At 36.9% G+C, this 17,897-nt stretch overlaps 1 protein-coding gene across 1 annotated transcript in view; it reads right to left on the reverse strand.

The window, feature by feature from the left end:
* Positions 1-872: 872 nt before the first annotated feature.
* DCP1A (decapping mRNA 1A) overlaps positions 873-17,897 on the reverse strand; it is a 33,333-nt gene continuing 16,308 nt past the window's right edge. Inside the window, exons 6-10 of the mRNA XM_014943250.1 lie at positions 14,084-14,203; positions 10,356-11,120; positions 7,746-7,811; positions 5,608-5,826; positions 873-3,978 (exon numbers count right to left, since the gene is read on the reverse strand). Coding sequence (XP_014798736.1) covers positions 3,898-3,978; positions 5,608-5,826; positions 7,746-7,811; positions 10,356-11,120; positions 14,084-14,203 — 1,251 coding nt within the window. The 3' untranslated portion in view covers positions 873-3,897. The remainder of the gene's footprint in view (positions 3,979-5,607; positions 5,827-7,745; positions 7,812-10,355; positions 11,121-14,083; positions 14,204-17,897) is intronic.

A 17,897-nucleotide genomic window follows, 5' to 3' on the forward strand; every position in this document is an offset into this window, starting at 1 on the left:
AACTGCAAACATACATAGGTGCTATAAAATCCATACCATACCAAAAACGTTAATGACGCAGTATCTATGTTTAATTGACAATTATTCCCATTCCTGGTTTCCAGAAATCCTTCCTGAAGCCCCTCTTCCCCATGGTCTTCATATTAAAAGAACATGCAAATGGGTACAACTGGTGCATCCACAAAAGTCATAAAACTCAGAAATTACTAAAAGCACATAATGTACATTAAAAAAAACCTAACTAACCATATGCCCATACACTGAATAGATAAAAATAAATACACCACCAATTTAGAGATACTGCAATTTTTCCAACTCAAAGTGAAAGGAAGATATTGCATCTTAACATTTTTGTAATGTTGCCAGACAAAACTGAGGTGATACATATTGCACACATTCCTCCTCTTAAGATATGTACAAAGCAACCCAAATACCTGGCAAAAAGGTGGCTGATTTGCTTAGAATACTTTTAAAAACAAGAAGTCCCAAATTAAAGTTTTTTGTCAAAAATCTCAGAAATTACATCAGTGACTACGCATGGCATAATGGGTTTTCAAAGATATACCAAAATGAAGCAATTAGAAACGCAAGCAAAAATGAGATACATCCAGCAGTGTTTAAATATTATATTGCATATTTATACACAGAATTAAAGATTTTATATGAAATCAAGATGAATCACTTTTTTGAATCTTCATTCAATCATTCTGCAAGTCTTGTTTAATTTGGCAAGATATACTGCTTCTAAGTTAATAGCTGTTAGGCACCTTTCATATAAACTTTGCATTATTAAATAACAGCAGATAAAGTCTAACTACAGAACTGAGAATTTTGATTTTCCTGAACAGTTCAGCAGCTGTAGGTTTTAAAACTGTCTTTGATTAGGTTTGAGTTTGGTTGGTTTGTTGTTTTTTTGTTTGTGTTTTTTTACTTTTTAAAGTGACTTAACGCTAGCCATAAAACACATATTTAGATAACACAATTAATTCGGGAGTGTAGTCTCAACTAATAATCTTTTAATTCTCAGAACTAACAGGTAAAATCCCATTAAGCCAGTAGTTTCACCAAAATAAATTATTTGAAAACAGTCACAATTTCCTGTGATGACCCTTGGTAACTTGCTACACACTAGTTATTCCTATTCCTACACGTGGCTAACATGAACCAAGCTCTTTGACCAGCTGGTAATTTTATATTTAGACAAAAAGTTAAAATAATTAGGAAAAAAAAAGTTGTTAAATAACACAGTCCACATTTAAAAAAAAAATAATTCAAATTTTACACTGTAGTTGAGCTTGTGTTTTACAATGCAACTTTCCATTAAAGAAGTTTATCTATGAAATCCATTACGCTGGCACTTGTCACATAACAGACTGTAACTCTGCGGTGTACAGGATGACACCCAGGTTGGTTCCAGCCTGTCAGCTACATGTAGAGGGGTCAGAACAAACACGTGCAGGTGATCAAGGTGAACAGGTTTGCTTGTTGTAAAAGTGCCTGCCTACTAACCTTCAACTCTTTCTCTTCCAATTCATTCCAAAAGCTGGGGGTGGTGGGGAAGTAAACCAATAATGTATTGCTACTAGTACACTATAAAAACAAAGTAAAGATCTGCCAACTGGTTGGGGGGGTTCCTGGACAGCTGGAAACAAGTTAAGGATATTCAAAGTAGAGTCAAACTCTCTTAACAGCATTGCTACTCTAAACAGTGTTAATTTTGTCAACTGTATATGACTGAAGAACTCAAAATACAACTCCTTCCTATCACATCAATAGATCTTTGGGCATGACTGTATTTAGGAAACAGTACAAATATGCACTAGCAGCTTCCAATATTTTTGTTCTTAGAAACTTATCAGATCTTCCTTTGAAGAAACCAGAAGCTGTCCATTGAAAGTGAGACGTTACAACTTTGTCTTTGCTAAATCCAGATAAAGAGCAACGCTCTGTTTGGTTTAGGCTATGAACTTTTGTTCAGAGGAACTGCTCACTGGTTTGTCCCTTTTAGTGAAAGTTTTTCTAAAAAAACCCAACAAAACTAATTTGTTTAGACCTTAGATCTAATTTGAGTCTCATTGTTTGTGTGCATACACAGTATTATAACTCTAGAATTTATGTAGGAAGCTCCTATCTTCCTTAACAAGGCTGCGTTTATATTGCTGAATGCAAATGCTACCATTAAAGCCAATATATTTCTTGATGAACGTGCATGACACTAGCATCTCTCCCTGAATCTTGCACATTTTTTTAACAAAACACCATATGTTTTAACTGGAAACACTGAATTCAAAGGCTGAGAAGAGCTTTTCAGAAGGCAGGTAGTGCTAAACAAAATATATTTTCCACTAAAAAGCTAGGAAAGAAACTAAAATAATCAAATACATAAAAATGTAAATATTTGTTGTATCTAAAACATACTGATTTGTGAGCAAGTCATAATTAAAGCTCAATTACTAGTTTCCAATGAAATGACCATGCACCTTGACTACATCAACATTAACTAATCCTTAGGATATATACACATATATGTTGTAAGGAGCCAACCTTTTTTTTTTTTTTCATATTTCAATAGTGCTTGAGGGAAAAAGAAGCAGTGCATCATAACTCACTACAGATTCTCTTTTTAATCAATAAACCAAAACTTTTCTACTGGAAAAGCATCCTTTAAAACTGCTATTGCTGGAAAAAATTGGGACCTGAAATCTTATTAGTTACCTTTGCATGCCTTTAAGAAATAAATCCAAGCCATGGGTAAACCAACACAGCAGCATAAGACACCACAATTAGAATTTTTCTGACTTCAAATGGGAAAGTATCCAGTTAAATTCTTAACTTTAGTGAAAAGTGAATTTCTGAATCACATATAAGAAGCAATAGCATTTTAATTAGATGAACTTCAGACTATGAAGTGTGCACTAACAATGTGGGGAGAGGGCGACAGAAGAAAAGCATGCATTTGTTCCCCATCTGCATAGTTTCCAACACTGCAGTTCCAATGCAACTGAGAAATGAAAGCCAACTATGACATGGTCCATCCTTAAGCTATAAGGGAAACAAAGTATTTAAATTATTTCAAACCCTGCTGAACAGGAAGAGGGTCTTCCAGTGGTGGTCTCCTAACTATAAGTTTAAAACAAGAGAAGTTCAAAATGCAACGGAATTACTCTGTTGCTTAACAAAAAAAAAATAAAAATTGATACAATCACTGAGGATTTTGGTATTTCAAATTTTATCTTTTTAAAGAAAATGGCCTTACTCACTTGGATACCTGTTTAATGTCAGCAACACAGAAGCAAGTAAGATTAATGGAATATTTAAAGGATGAATTTATGTGCATTAGCCAGAGACTGTCAATGTATTGGCCAAATCACATTTTTAAACCTTTTGTTAAAGATTTAGCTACAAAGGCCTGGCTTCCAGATCTGTTCCATGCCCACACCTGCCAACTTAAATCACAAGGCATTTTGCTTCTTTTCCTCAGTCCTTCCAACACTGGAACTAGGTTCCTGCCGCTGAATTTTGTTCTGGTGTGGTGTAGTGTACTGTACTGTGCATCTGCTGGTTTAAATAGTATTGAGTCTGTGATCCTTGAACAGTGAATACAGTTAGGAATGAAAGCCAGAGCAAACATTTGCACATTCACTTCATGCTAATGAGAGCTCAAATGCAACTTAAGTCCCCTCCCCAACAAAAACAAAGGTTTGCTGGTGATGATCACAGTGAAAACCTAGATCACTTCTGAGAACATACTTTCATAAGTATTTAAGGAATAGTCTTTCCTAACAGGTTCAAATTCAAGATGTTGAAAACTAAATATTCTTTTACAAAAATATTAGTTTTATAGACGAGGCATAATTGTTTCTAAAATGAATATATTTTAAGTAGATTTAGCTTTGATTATAGCTTAACGTTGTCTGTATTCTTGGTTAGGACTTGCAAGTAGACTTCATGAATAGTGCTGAGAAAACGGGAATCATTCTGCAAGAAAAAAAAACCACATAGAAACATTAGTAAAAAGATGCAAAAAAAAAAAGTTTAATGCCATTTAAGTTCTGCATAAGGATCCCTTACAGTGCCACCTACCCGAGAGCTAAGAGAATGGCACTAGCTGCCTACTTGTACAAGAGGCAATGCTTTTTGAACAACATACAGACTTTGAACCATGAGGCTGGTAAGAGGGCTAGAGAGATCACTAAGCACACTGGATGCTCAAACAAACCCACCCGGGGTAACCAGGTCAGCTCTGGCCACGCATTTTCAATTCCTTCCAGAGTTCAGACCTTAGTCTTAGACAGAGAATTCCATCCTGGGTACAGGCTCCCAAATCAAGTCTGCATGAATGTCAGAAATAATGTTATTTCTGTCAGACCAGCCAGAAGGGGACTGCAGGGTGTTATACAAGAATTCTCATGTCAAAGCGTTACTGGGAAATGAATTAATTTAATCTATAGACAATATTTAGATATATTTCCTGAATTTCATTCCTTCGAATGACAAGTTTACAGAAGTAGTATCTAATCATCTAGCTTGAAGATGTAATATTCTTTCTCCAAGATCTGCACAGCAAATTTGTTATCCTGCTTGGAGCGCTGCGCAAGTACTTCCATGCTGCAGGGTACGCCTGTTTTGGTCTTCATTAAGCTATTTCTCCATTTAAAGAGAAGATTTGAGACAAATACTCCAATCAGCTTTCTAAAGTCACTACAACGATGCTCTTCAGACTAGTGGGGGAGAATCACTGCACTATGTCTCTAATGAGAATAAGACTTCTGGAAGCTGAGTTCAGTTGCAAGACTTAAAATAAGCTCATTTCAGTCTTTAAAGAGGAAAAAAAGTCCCCAAACATACACACCGATACACAAAAAGGAGCAACACAGATAAAACAGGCAACCTCACCGATGATGGGATTTGGTAGTGACCCTTTTTGGCCCTAACTTTATTGCTGGGAAGATACTGTTTGCTATTTTTAGACTTGCACTCTGGGTGTAAGCTCTCCTAACATCAGCACGGAGAGGGCAAGAGAATCCTGAATTAACGAAGAACTGTTTGTCATTCATGGCAACTTCACCATGACTTTGGAGGTCAAAATTACCCCACCGCATGGCTGCTCCCACCATCGCAGATTTAATTCAACTGAACATTTTAGTCCCTAGAGATAGCAGAACTAGAATTTTGCATTCCCATTTCGAATACACATACTTCAGTTAAAGATCAGGAACAGTTCTATGGAACTGGAAATGGGAAAGTTTTCCGTGGAAAAGCAGGAACACTTACAAAGACTACAAACCCAAACCCCCATCCCCATAACAGAGCTTCTACTAATGCAGCCTTTTCCTCATTGTCCACAAATTCGTATGGATGTGAAAGGGCACATCTGACGTACAGCTCTGTCCTTCTAAATCCTTAATCTCACAACCAAAAGGAGCCAGCTGTGCCATACTATGCATACAGTGTGGAGAACCTACTCCTTCCAACAGAACAGAACAACTTTTGTAATATTTTAGGGCAAAATAAGTTATAGGGGTACACAGAATTTCTCAGTACTGGCTGAATTACTCAGTACTTGGAACCCCACCCCTCAGAAACTGAGCTCAGTAAAGACAGGACCTTTATTAGATGTATCAGTGCTTCCTGAAGCTGAGACCTACTGAGAACAGTAGGAGGTATAGTCTGAATTTCTGTTGCTCCCAGTGTTAAAGGCGAAGAAGAATTGGCTTTATTCTCCACTTCAGTAGCTTTTGTAGCCGATTGCTGAAAAACGCTAGGAGACAAGAGGATTGAAGGTGTTACTGTAGTTGTGGCTGTAACAAACTGCGGAGGTGCAACCTGTAAGAGAACAGAAAATTAATAAGCACTGTATCCATTAAGAATGAATAATGTTATAAAGGCTGGAGAGATTAGCATTTAAAAAAAAGTAGCCACTATTATTCACTCAGGTATTACAAAATAGCTGCCCTTAATGAAGGAATAGCTACCTATAGAGATTAACATCAATAGTAGTTCTTATTTTAAAAAAAACGAAGGAGGTAAGTCTTCAATATTCTTGTGTGCAGACTCCTTCCTCCTCATGTAAATACCTTTTAGAATTTTTGAAACATAACATGTAAGAACACAATATGAGTTTGAGCTAGATAATCAGAGGAACCTGTAGTTGGTTTGCAAATTAGTATTTTTCTTGGGAGTTTACAGAAAGGCTAGTTCTGCTTCCCGCCCCCCTGCTTGTATGGTCTCCAATAAAATACACTTATAATTTGAAGTATCTCAAAGATGTTTAAAATCACTGATAAGCTATAATTAAAGTATTGGAGCACACTGAAATATTCTCATTATAAGTACATTTTCCCTTGTGAGGAACATACACAAAGGTATAGGAATATTATATTTGCATAAAGTGGATGTGAATAAACATCAGCCTTGAGCAACTCTGACAATCTCTTGATAATTGCAATTATTCAGTATAATAATCTACATCTTGCTCAGGCTTCCAGAATGACCAACATGGTGAAAAATAAACAAGCCCATCTCACTCAAAAGAAAATAAGACTAAATGTGGTACGTAAAGTTGTTTGATACATCAGCTGAAAGAGTTCCCCTTCGATAATCAAATGTCAGAAGAAAAGCCATCTAAAGTTGATGTGTATATAATAACATCAACAACAGTAGAACTAGCAAATTGATTTTGTTACAGTCAAAACGGTGAAGACTTGGAGCATGGGATTTCATTTGCATTTAAATCAACAAATGCAGTTTGCCACACAACATGCAAACGTTTCTCAAAATTCCAAAATCCATGTAAAATGCTTTTATTTAGATAATTATTTACTAACAGTGTCATGAACAGACTGTATAGCTTGTCTTATAGCAGGCCAGTAGCTAAAACAGCATTTTACTTCAAGCAGGGCCATTTTTACTGCCTTCACAATCAGGTCTGGGCATGCTACTAAAACTGCTTTTATTTAGTGCAAGTTGGACAAGAATTAGGCAGTTTAACAGATTTGAAAAAGGAGGGGGCGGGAAAAGGAAAAGCAGAATTAAATTACAGATCTGAAAAGAATACATAACAAAAAGGTAATTAAAAATAGTTCTGAAGACTTGACTATTACCAGTTATTTTTTACCTGCAACCTGAAATTTTACAGTGGCATTATTTGTAACTGGTATTCAAGGGCAGTTCTAATAATGTTAAACCTGTATTTAGATTGCTAACACTTGCTATTAGAAAGTTTCGCAATGGGAAACACTTGTTATCCTTTTCTACCTCTACTTTCCTTTTTTGTTTTTGCCTGGTATCTTTTTCATAAAACACATGGTCTCTCAGGAAAACTGAAAGAGACAGCAAGGCAGGGATTGCATTTTATGCCTCTGGGATACTCAAGATTGGGCTAAAGCTAACAGACCCTACTGCAACATTATAGCATTAGTGCTGCTTGCTTACAGTACAGAAAAAAAAACAGTTAAAATGGTGCAAACTCAATGCAAGATTACAGATCCAAAAATGTATTCTTATTTCTGCATCAGCACCAACAATAAGAGGCACCGTACAACAAAGACATGTACATTCATAGCAGCCATCAGAAACTCCCCTCGCTTCAGTACAGCTCATTTCTGCCTCATAACAACACTGTAAATAGTCAGTGGACAACCACTATTTGAGATATCAACTGTTTTAAAACAATCCCCCTTTTTATTTTATTTTTTTTTTAAACAAACCCAACAAACAATTAGCAGAATTGTTTATTCACTTACTTGACTTGCTTTAGACAGAGTCTTCGGCTGTGGAAATACTTCAGATTCCTTGTTTTGCTGTACAGTCTAAGTTAAAAAGAAAGCAGAAGTCACAAGTTAGCATCCACAGCTCAGTTTCCAGTGGTGGGTCTCTTTTTTTATGAAAGCACAAGAATGCAAATTTTGCAAGATCAGAACCATTCAAATAGTTCAAGCAACTCGAATCATTCCATAAAACTGAGTTATCAATGAGAAGTTAGAAAAAGAGGAAAGATTTGATTTTATGTTTTCAATATTATAGGAAACCTGTAAACCCATAACAAAACACTTCTGAAGAAAGACTACTACAGTTAAAAAAATAAATCTAAACATTAAACTGCTGAAACTGGGAACAAAACAAACACCACAAAATGAAGAGAATTAGTTTGGTAAATTGCCAGGAAGGTTGATTTTTTTTTTTTTTTTTAAGTGTTTTACCCACCTCCACAAAAAATTAAATGCTGTTCTCTACCAGAATTTCAGAAGTATTTTATACCTTTACAAACAGCATCCAGATATTTCTTTAGTCAGATTTCAAGACTCTGGTCTAATGAATTTCAAGTATTATAAAATATTAGAAAACACAATAAAAGGCATATGGATAAGGTTCTTTAGTAAATTGCTGTGGCATTCCTAGAAAGTCTTGTTATATCCATTTGGAATACTTCTTGACAAAACCCCTTTGCATCAGCCAGTCTTTAGCTTACTTGAACTGCAGTGAAAAACACTCAGGGAATCGATAGTCCTTAATGACAAAAATAGAATTAGCTTTATGAAGTGGTAACAAGCACAAGATCAAATCCTTAAAGTCTAATTACACAAGAGTTAAGAAGTCCTTTGCTAGTTTGGGAGTATATTTGGACTACAGAGAATTTTGTCTAATGAAAATACAAACACACAGTGGACTTGGTGGAAGGAAAAAAAAGCGAGTAAGAGAGGCACATGAAGAGCTAATTCCCAAGGCTGTCAAGCAGACGTTGAATAAATGCAGTCAAGGGCAGTTATGGATAAACCCAGCCAACTTTTTTGAATGCTCAAAGATAGCAGAGTCTTCTGAAACTCGTATGAAGGTTTAGTAGTACAGGAAAGAAAAATACTGCTCAGAACGTACAGTTCTTCAATACTAGACCAAGGGAACTGCTCAGTGCTGTACTTGGACTTCCTCCTCCTCCCTCTGCAAAATTAATTAGTCCAAACATCTCACAAAGATAATTACTAGTAAATTTATCCTAGCACGTAGCAGTCACAGTCCTCTTGGAAAACTTTCAACAACATCAGTAGATGAGAAATAAGGTAACTAGAAAGACAGCACAATGAAAAACACACCCATTTCTTAAACAGTAGGACAGGGATAACTCTTCTGAGGACAAAAAAGCAACACTTGAAAAGTACAGGGTATGCTTAAATAATGCTTAGGACATGGTACAGGCTGAAGAGTTCAGCTTTTGATGAGATCTGTTATGAGTAAGTCATCACCATATTCATAGCAAAGAGCAGCAGCTGACCCAGACAGGGCTACCAAAGATCTTGTTAAAACCCAGTGAAAAGCACTGGATAATAATAAATGTTAGGAAATTCATACAGACTTGGCTGTAAGTATTTTTGGTTGGAGGGTTTTATTCTTGCATGATGACTGTACCCAAGATGCAAGAAGACACAATCGAACACCAGCTTAGTCTTCATGAATGTAAATATAAAAAAAATAGTGCAACAACAAGAACAAAAGTTTTTGGATAACCTGGGAAGTGGGCAGTACAGAGAGTTACTCCCTTTGGAGAACAAAAGAAATCCAAAAACCCAAACTCATTAATGTCTTTACTACTGAGGTTGTCAATTATACAGCAGAGCAACACTAATGGATTAGAAAATGGAAAACACAGAGCCACATGCATTAATCTTACAGACTAGCAGTTTTCCTCTAGTGCCTCAAAACAAATTTATGGCTTTGGCTTATAGCAAGGCAAGAAATAAAGATTTATTCGAAGAAACAAAAAGTTTAATAGGTCCTTTGTAAGTGATACTAGGATAAAACAAATCAAGGCTGTTAATTAGACAAAAATGTATCGGTTTATGATCCATTTTACTAAATAACTAAGAATATCTCAATGTAGCCTACAGGTATCCTCAGCAGAAGGGGGTCAAAATTGAAGGAGTAGAAAACATCCAAGGTAGAATCACCAGAAACAGGAAACTTAACTTTGTAGCTTCAAAGAAGCTACAATCTAGACTTCCACAGCATCAACTCTCCTAGCACTGATCAGTCTGTAACCTTCTGTCCCTTCTCACATCATCAGTCCTTAGCACTATTTTTCTGACACAAGCACAGATGAATTCTTAGGACATATTCATCCCCTACCAGCACCAGCTTGAAAAACATCTTCCTCTACAGACAGGTCTGTCACTGATAGAAGATGCTAATGATAGAAATCCAATTCCATTAGTTTTTTAAGTTAGCAATTCAATCAATAGCACACAGTGAAAGTCCTTAATTATTTCTAAGAGGGTAATACATAACAGCACATTTTCTAAAGGAAAATACATGTAGTCTAAAAACAGTTTAAAGCTTTGTGGATATAAAAACCCACAGAATACCTGAAGGGGAGAGATTATCTTGCTGTTCAGGGCTGATGGCTTACTGTGAGATTCTTTGAAGCTTTCTGGTGTTGCAAGTTGGCCAACGGAGGCAGAGATGTTTGGTGTTAAGGAAGTCTTAGTGAGAGACTGCTGTTGCATTTGGTCATGCTGTGGGGTCAACCTGAGTTTCTGGAGAAGATCAACACTTGTATGGGATGTATTTGAGACAGTTCCTGTATTTGTTGATGTCAAGGGCGCTATAAGCTGGCTTTGGCCAGCCATCAGATTTTGTGGAGCGTGGTTCACTTCAGATGGCGGCTGATTCACTAGTGGGGATATCTGCTTGGCAGCTTGCTGCATAACTTGCATTATACTGTTGTTTGGTTTTAGGCCAGGAAGCATCTGAGCAGGGGCAGCTTCCGTTGTCGAGGCTGAATTAAGATTAGGGCTTAAACGAACTGAATAGCTTGAAACATTTTTTACATCAGGCTGGGAAACTGAAGCTGGAGGTATTAGCATAGGTGGTAAACATTCCTGCTGATTCAAAGGGTTGGCACTGGTTTTAACGCTCGGACTTTCAGATTTCCCTAGTGATTGCTGTATTACTGTTGACTGGTCAAAGGGAAAAGGCAAGAGCAAACTGTGCTGCTCTCTGGCAGAGGTGTCAGTCTGCAACTTTTCCATTCTCTCTGGATTGGGATACGGAGCTGCGGGCTGTTCCTTTGGTACAGAGGTTCCAAACAGTTCCTCCAAAGTCAGATGTTTCTGCCTTGACTGAAATGGCTAGAAAGAAAGGAAAAGGAAGTTTTCATTTAGAAATATACATACCACTGTGCATTTCACATGGTCTATTACAATTGCAAGAAAACTATGAAAGACAACTAGCACAAATGCATTTAAAAGACAGTTTGGATAACAAGTGTCCCTGTTTACAGGAATTTTGAAATCAATTTCATTTACAAGGAATATCCTGTCTATGTAAGCTTTTTCTCTACAGCCTCTTACAGACAGACTGTGTGCTGGAGGCAAAGAAGGGGGAAGGCTATGAATTGTGTCACTAAGATGGCATTTGCCATCATCAATCAGCCCTAACTACACAAGGCACTTCGGGGGGGTGGGGAACAACCAAAAATCCCCCAAACATACACATAAAACAAATTCCATATAGAATTTACAGAGTTGGAAATAATTAAATGGCCTAAAAGATTGGAAAGGAACACAGAAACCTGAAGGTACACAACTGATCCAGCAATACATGCCTAGACGGTTCTCACCCTTTTCATTAACAACACAATAGATGTTACAATAAAAGAATCTCTGTAAACCTAAAATATGTATATATATCTCCTTGAAAAAGGTATATATACTCACACTATTATATCTACCAATCCTTTAGTCTCTCTCAAAAATACAAATCGAGCCTACAGCACTGATATTGATAGAAAAAAAATCAATTTTTAAGGAAATAACCTCTTATTATTTTGCTGAAAATGTTTAAAAATGTGTTTCACTAAAATGAAATAGCTATTAGCATCCTTAAATCTCAAAATTTTCCTTTATTTTTTTTTTATGTTGCACAGGACCAGAAGTTATGTAAAACATCTGGACTAAAATACAACATTCTGTTCGGAAGACTGAGTGGCCTGCAGCACAATTCCAGTGTATTCTGATGGTATGTCTAAACAAAGATGCTATGTTACAATGACAACTGCTGTACCATGACATCGCTACACTAGCTCCAATTTTACTGGCACAGATAACAGCAGTGAAGGTACAGCAGTGCAGGTAGCATGAAAGTTGCCTAACAAAAAAAAATAATCTTGAGTTTGAAATCATATTGCCTTCTGCCCAGGACACTAATCTCTACTGACACTGTTGTTACTTGTTTTTAGCTAGCTTAAAGTCAGGCACACTTTCATTTTGCAGCTGACACATTCCATAGCTTATAAACCTTGGTAAATATCTTAGGAATTCTTCCTAAAAAGTTGACTTTTCTCCATTGATCTTACTGTTGTGGAGACCTGTCCTCCAAATGTAAAGATTCTGTTAAGAGAAAAATCACTATTTCTTCTCATTTCAATCTTAGCTTTTCACTTCAGTATGATAAATTAACTAGCTTTCCTTCATTAATACATTACAATATTCAAGTAATAAACAGAAATCTCTACCACGCTCTGATCCAAGTTAGACTAGCCCCTTATGTGGATAGTCTCAAACATGAAGTTAATTTCCAGTCTGAAGTATAAAGCACATTGTTTGCCTGTCCCATCTGTGGCTGAGGTATATTTTGAGCGTATCATCAACTAGGGGTGTTACAAAGACCCTTATCAGAGGTTGCAAAAAGGCACCATGATCACTTTACTTGATAGGAACAGAGAGCTCCCCAGAGGGATTCTCTAGAAATCATTTCAGATATACTGAAACATGAATTAGCAGTCAGAGTTGGCACTATAAAGTTTAATTTCAGTGTTCTATCAGTTTTGCTGATCACTGCCACAACAGCATTTCATGTTAGAACTATTTTTCATTTTGAACTGCCAAGACAAAAAAAACTTCAGAATATCAGAGAAGACATTTATTTTTATTCCCAATTCTGTGATATCTTTAGCATGAAATGAATTTAGCCAATTAGTTAGGCCTGAGCTTCCCTCAGAGAGGTGTTTTCTGAGCAGAACGTGATTGACCTTCCCATGCCCACTGGGTGGCACTGTAAGCAGGCCCAAGTTACTTAAGGGTTACAGGGAATTTAGTTAGTGCAGGATTTTTTTTTTTCTTCTAAATTGATCTCTGAAAAGTCATATATGACGCTATAGCTTCCTTGTCCAGCATTGCTTACTAGGAAATGGAGACAAATACTGAGCTATTGCTACGTCTTCCAGCCACTCCAGTGATCATACCAAGTGTTATGTAGCAAGTTTCCTGTGGTTCAAATATATTTTGTCTATTCCTGTGGTTCAATGGTTGCATTGTCAAAAAGTTCTTAACACAGGAAAAAAAACCCCAAACACCACTCCTCTGCCCACAACAAAATGCCCCTGAAGCAAACCAACACAAAACTACACACACTTTTTCCATAATTTAAGCACGAAGGAATCAGCTGAGCTGACCAATGTCATTACCAAACAGCCACATGAGCAGAGGTTCAATTCAAGCCGCACAAGCGTGGCTGAAGACAGGTAAAACACATTTGCAGTTATGCCAGAGAGAATTTGGTGCTACCGTGACCGAAGCGCTTTCCATTCCTTGTCTAGCAGCTGACTGTTGATTTAAGTTAGCAGGACTGTAGCTATAGCTTTGAAGGCAGCACAGATTAACCTTAAGTAAAAGCTTCAAACGTGAGAAAGCAGGACTTGAGTTCACGTGTGAAAGCCTGCACCACAGTACACAGCCAACTGATGCCATATTCAGTCCAGTAACGTGGCAGAGGTAATTTTTTTCCTTCCTGGCTCTGCAAGTCATCGTGTATGTTACCACGGACTGAATTCTTCCAGAACCCAAGTTACCCCATTTAAACATACTTGGATATTCACAGCTGTGTGACATAGCCTAATATTTTTAAATGGTAAAATCAAAAGACAGAATTTAGTATCATAAAAGTCTTGAAACCCATTAGCTTCTTTAAAGCAGCAATACATTCAGCAGACAACACTGCAGGAATTCTAAGAAAAAAATATTGTGATACCAAGACAAAGTAATAAGTTTAAAAAAAAAAAACATTACCTTATTTAGGTTTGGGTAAAACATACCTGCTCTTGAACTGGTAATAAAGTTTTTTGTTCTGAAGGCTCTGTACTTTCTGGCTTTGGAGGATTTGCATTTTGTTGCATTCCAGAACTTGATATAATACTTAAGTCACTGATCTGATTCTGGGGAGAGGAAAAAAAAACAAAACAAAAACCAAATTAGTAGTATGTCTACTGATTGAGTTGACTTCCATCTTTAATAAATGTATAAATAAATGAAAACAGAAACTGTATTACAGTTTAAATCACCAGTGAAGAGACCCAAAGTGTAGAACAGTGTAGCTTTCAGTAGGTATGATACTATTAGCATGAACTGAACAACAGCACCACACATGATTGCTCGGGTCGCTTACAGCAGCAAAATGCATATGGGTTGAACTTTTTAGCAACAAGTTAAACAATCTGAGATTTATTATTCTTTTGTTTTCAATTTCTAATTGAAAGCAATAAATACAAAATCAAGATTATAATTTGTGATTTAGGGACAGAGGTGAGAAGCAACTTCTTTTATCTTTCTGACTTTTAGCCACTAACTTGAAGGTCAAAACTCTTCGTGCCTGAAATGCTAGATGCCTTGTGGTTACAAAATCAGACCAAGCATAGTTTTCTTTTCACTAGCGGATGTTTCCATGCTTATACTGAAACAGACACACAAAACACCACACTATAAAAAGCATCCATTCACTTCATTAAAAAAAAACCAACCCAAAATCTCAAAATTCATTCATTTTCACATATGGACTTGATGTAGCGAGTACTTGAAGAATTAAGCTGATTTGGAATCCTAGATTAAATCACTCAGACCTTCATAAATCTCTTTTTCACTCTCTCTGCCCCCTTCTCATGCTGACACTCTGCCAATCTCATGTGGGCTGCACACAAGGATTACTGTATGATCCATCTGGAATGTACCAGGCAGATAAGTACTCTCTGCTCCTAAATACAAATTCATGCGTAATTACTGGGTGCCATAAAATAATTCAAAAATAAAAGTTAAGACAGGAAAGATCTCTCAAGAAACCACCTTTAAAACAAGCTGGCTACCTAATCACATTAGCATTGGCATAGCTTGGATACAAGGAGTACCAAAATTTGTGTGCCAGAGTTGCTAAAGCTGAGGTGGCCCCAAGAAGTTTGCTTGAAACATGATCAATATTGTTCATTTCTGTTTATCTGGCAACTTCTACATAATTACAATCATAGCAGGGAATGGGATTATGCCCAATAGATTCAGTTTACAGTTCACATACACACACAAATAGGAAATTAAATAATTACGCTAGTTTCACTAGTGTTCTAAAATCATCAAAAAAACGAACACACACACACACACAAACAATGACTAATCAAGATTAAGACAGCAACCCCTCAATTATACAGCATCTCTACCATAGTCCATGCCCTGCGTATTTCCCTGTTTTATGACAGGCACCACAGACATCGACTGTCCATGACATCATCTGCACACAACAGCCTGTCAGTATTTTACTTGTCTACAGAGCTTCTTCCATGATGCTTAGGAACTTGGTTTCTAGCAAAAGCTTTTCAGTACTCTCACATGAAAAAGATCTGAACATGAGGAGAGGAGAAGCTGGAATATCCTGAGTCATTTTTAAGAGCCATCTGTTCAAAGTGTGTATTATCCAATACTGCAAGGACAAAGAGGGAGAAAGGCTTCATCACACCTTAAGAGGGCACTACCAAAACAGTGAGTTCTTGTGGTGTGTAGTTTTTTGTTTTGGTTATTTATTTTTCCTCCCCAAAAGCCTTCAATTTCTTCAAACCTGGCTCAATTGACACAACACTAAAAGATGACTCATTCAGGTTTTGATGATTCCTTCTGTGCTCTCACAAAAGCCGCTACTTCCACAATGCTGGCCTTCGTACAAAGACACCTTCTCCCCAAACAGCACTGATGCTCAGACAAGCAGAAGCAAGTTAGGTTTTTGCTCATCTGTATTTAAAGCGTTCAGAAAACCACATTACTGATTTTTCTGAAACTAGTGTCAAATGTATCGTTTGTCAGATTCACCTGCCCTCAATCAGAAAGTGACAAAGGAAGTTTGCTCATACAAGGCTTAATTCACATGTTCATTCCCACACGGTACTATAACAATATGGAATCCTACAAAGCCTCAAATCCTAAGTACTCGAAGGAACTCTGCTGTGACCTACTGCACAAGCAAGTTCTGGAAGGAATCAAGTACTCTATTAATGTGCTAACTCTTCTCCCACCAGTACAACAAAAACCATAGCACAGCTCTGCAATGTTATACTCACACATTACTATTGCACATTCTTCTGTTATTGTACTTGGGGAGAGATATGTATGTTCAGAATCTTTGTTTCCTTTTATAGATCTCCCACGTATTACCTTTATATTTATCCTGCATGTATGAATTTGGTCCTCAGGAAATAATTAGTTTATATGGTCTTGAGATAACTAATATTCTCCTTCATTATATAAATTTGTAAATTTAGCACTGGCAAAAGATACCAGACTCACTCTTCTGAAATTAACTTATTAAAAGGACAGACACACAGTAGACAGGACAGACAGTAGTAAAGCAGGGAACAGAAGGATAGAGGAACAGTATTGTTATACTTAGTCTACAGCTATTAATAATATACTTCATAAAGCCTACAAGTGTACTGAATGAGTACATCTCTAATATTGCAAGACTTCTTTTGAGACTAGAAAGAGACAGATGCTGTTGGGTACAATTTTTATTTGCTATTCCCAGAGACAAAATTTTCTCAGAGCAGTAGAAACTGTTGTAAAATGGGTCTATCAAGCTACATTTCAAGTTGGATCACATGATGGGTATTCAAGCTATCTTGCCTGAAATCAGAGACTGTTTCCTAGTCAAGTGTACTTGGGAAAGGGAACAAGAGATCAGTCTGAAAACAAGGCTACTGAAACAATGGCAGAGAATGCCTGCTCTTTAAACCAAGCACAGCTGATGTGTGAAAAAATAGTTTCCAGATAGGCTTTCTTAAAAATGAAAAATAATAAAAAAGTAGGACCACTAAGGTAATAATAACAGAAATAAAACTTATGAATTCATGCAACATTCAAATTTCAAACTGTTTTAAGATACAAATTTTTCCCCACATTACCCCTTCTCTCTAATAAGTCATTGTACTTCTGTGCTTGTGAGCTCTCCCATGTCTGTGGTACAGAGTTTCTGGGCTTCTGTTATATTATTCAACACGCCAAAGCATTTTAGTGTGCAGCTCAATGAATGCTCTTGATTATGGCATGAATCATAGCAGATTTCCTCCAGTGACTTTCAGTACAGAGGAAAAAAACTGAAAAACTAAAGTGTCAGCCGCTATAAGGAATATTTACAATAATGAAACTTCAAGACCACAAAAACAGACGAGTTCAGTGGTACGTTCTTCCACAGTGTTACACATATATTTGTTCATGTTTCCTTTGACAATCATCTCACAGAACACGTCAGTAGATGAGCACTGAGATTAAGCAGCCTGTGTACATGTTTCGAAAAATATTTTATTCTGCCTGCATCATACGTGTCTGGTTTTAAAATTGTATTGTCCCCACCCCCTGAAGGTAGCAATTCAAACATAAGAATATACAGGCCCACTAACTTATGGATTAGGTGCACTACTTTGATATCTTGGGTTAGAACGTATTGCACAGGATGATTTAGTATAACAGAGTTACTCTATCATCTCCATCTAGGAAATCACAGGGCATGCTATTTCAGTGGACTCCATATGATGTCCTAAGACCATTATTCAGAAGTAGTGCTTTTGTACATTTATAAAGTTGGGGGGGGGGGGGGGGGGG

The sequence above is a fragment of the Calidris pugnax genome, unplaced genomic scaffold (genome assembly GCF_001431845.1).
Source record: "Calidris pugnax isolate Ruff unplaced genomic scaffold, ASM143184v1 scaffold128, whole genome shotgun sequence".
NCBI classification, from domain to species: Eukaryota; Metazoa; Chordata; class Aves; order Charadriiformes; family Scolopacidae; genus Calidris; species Calidris pugnax.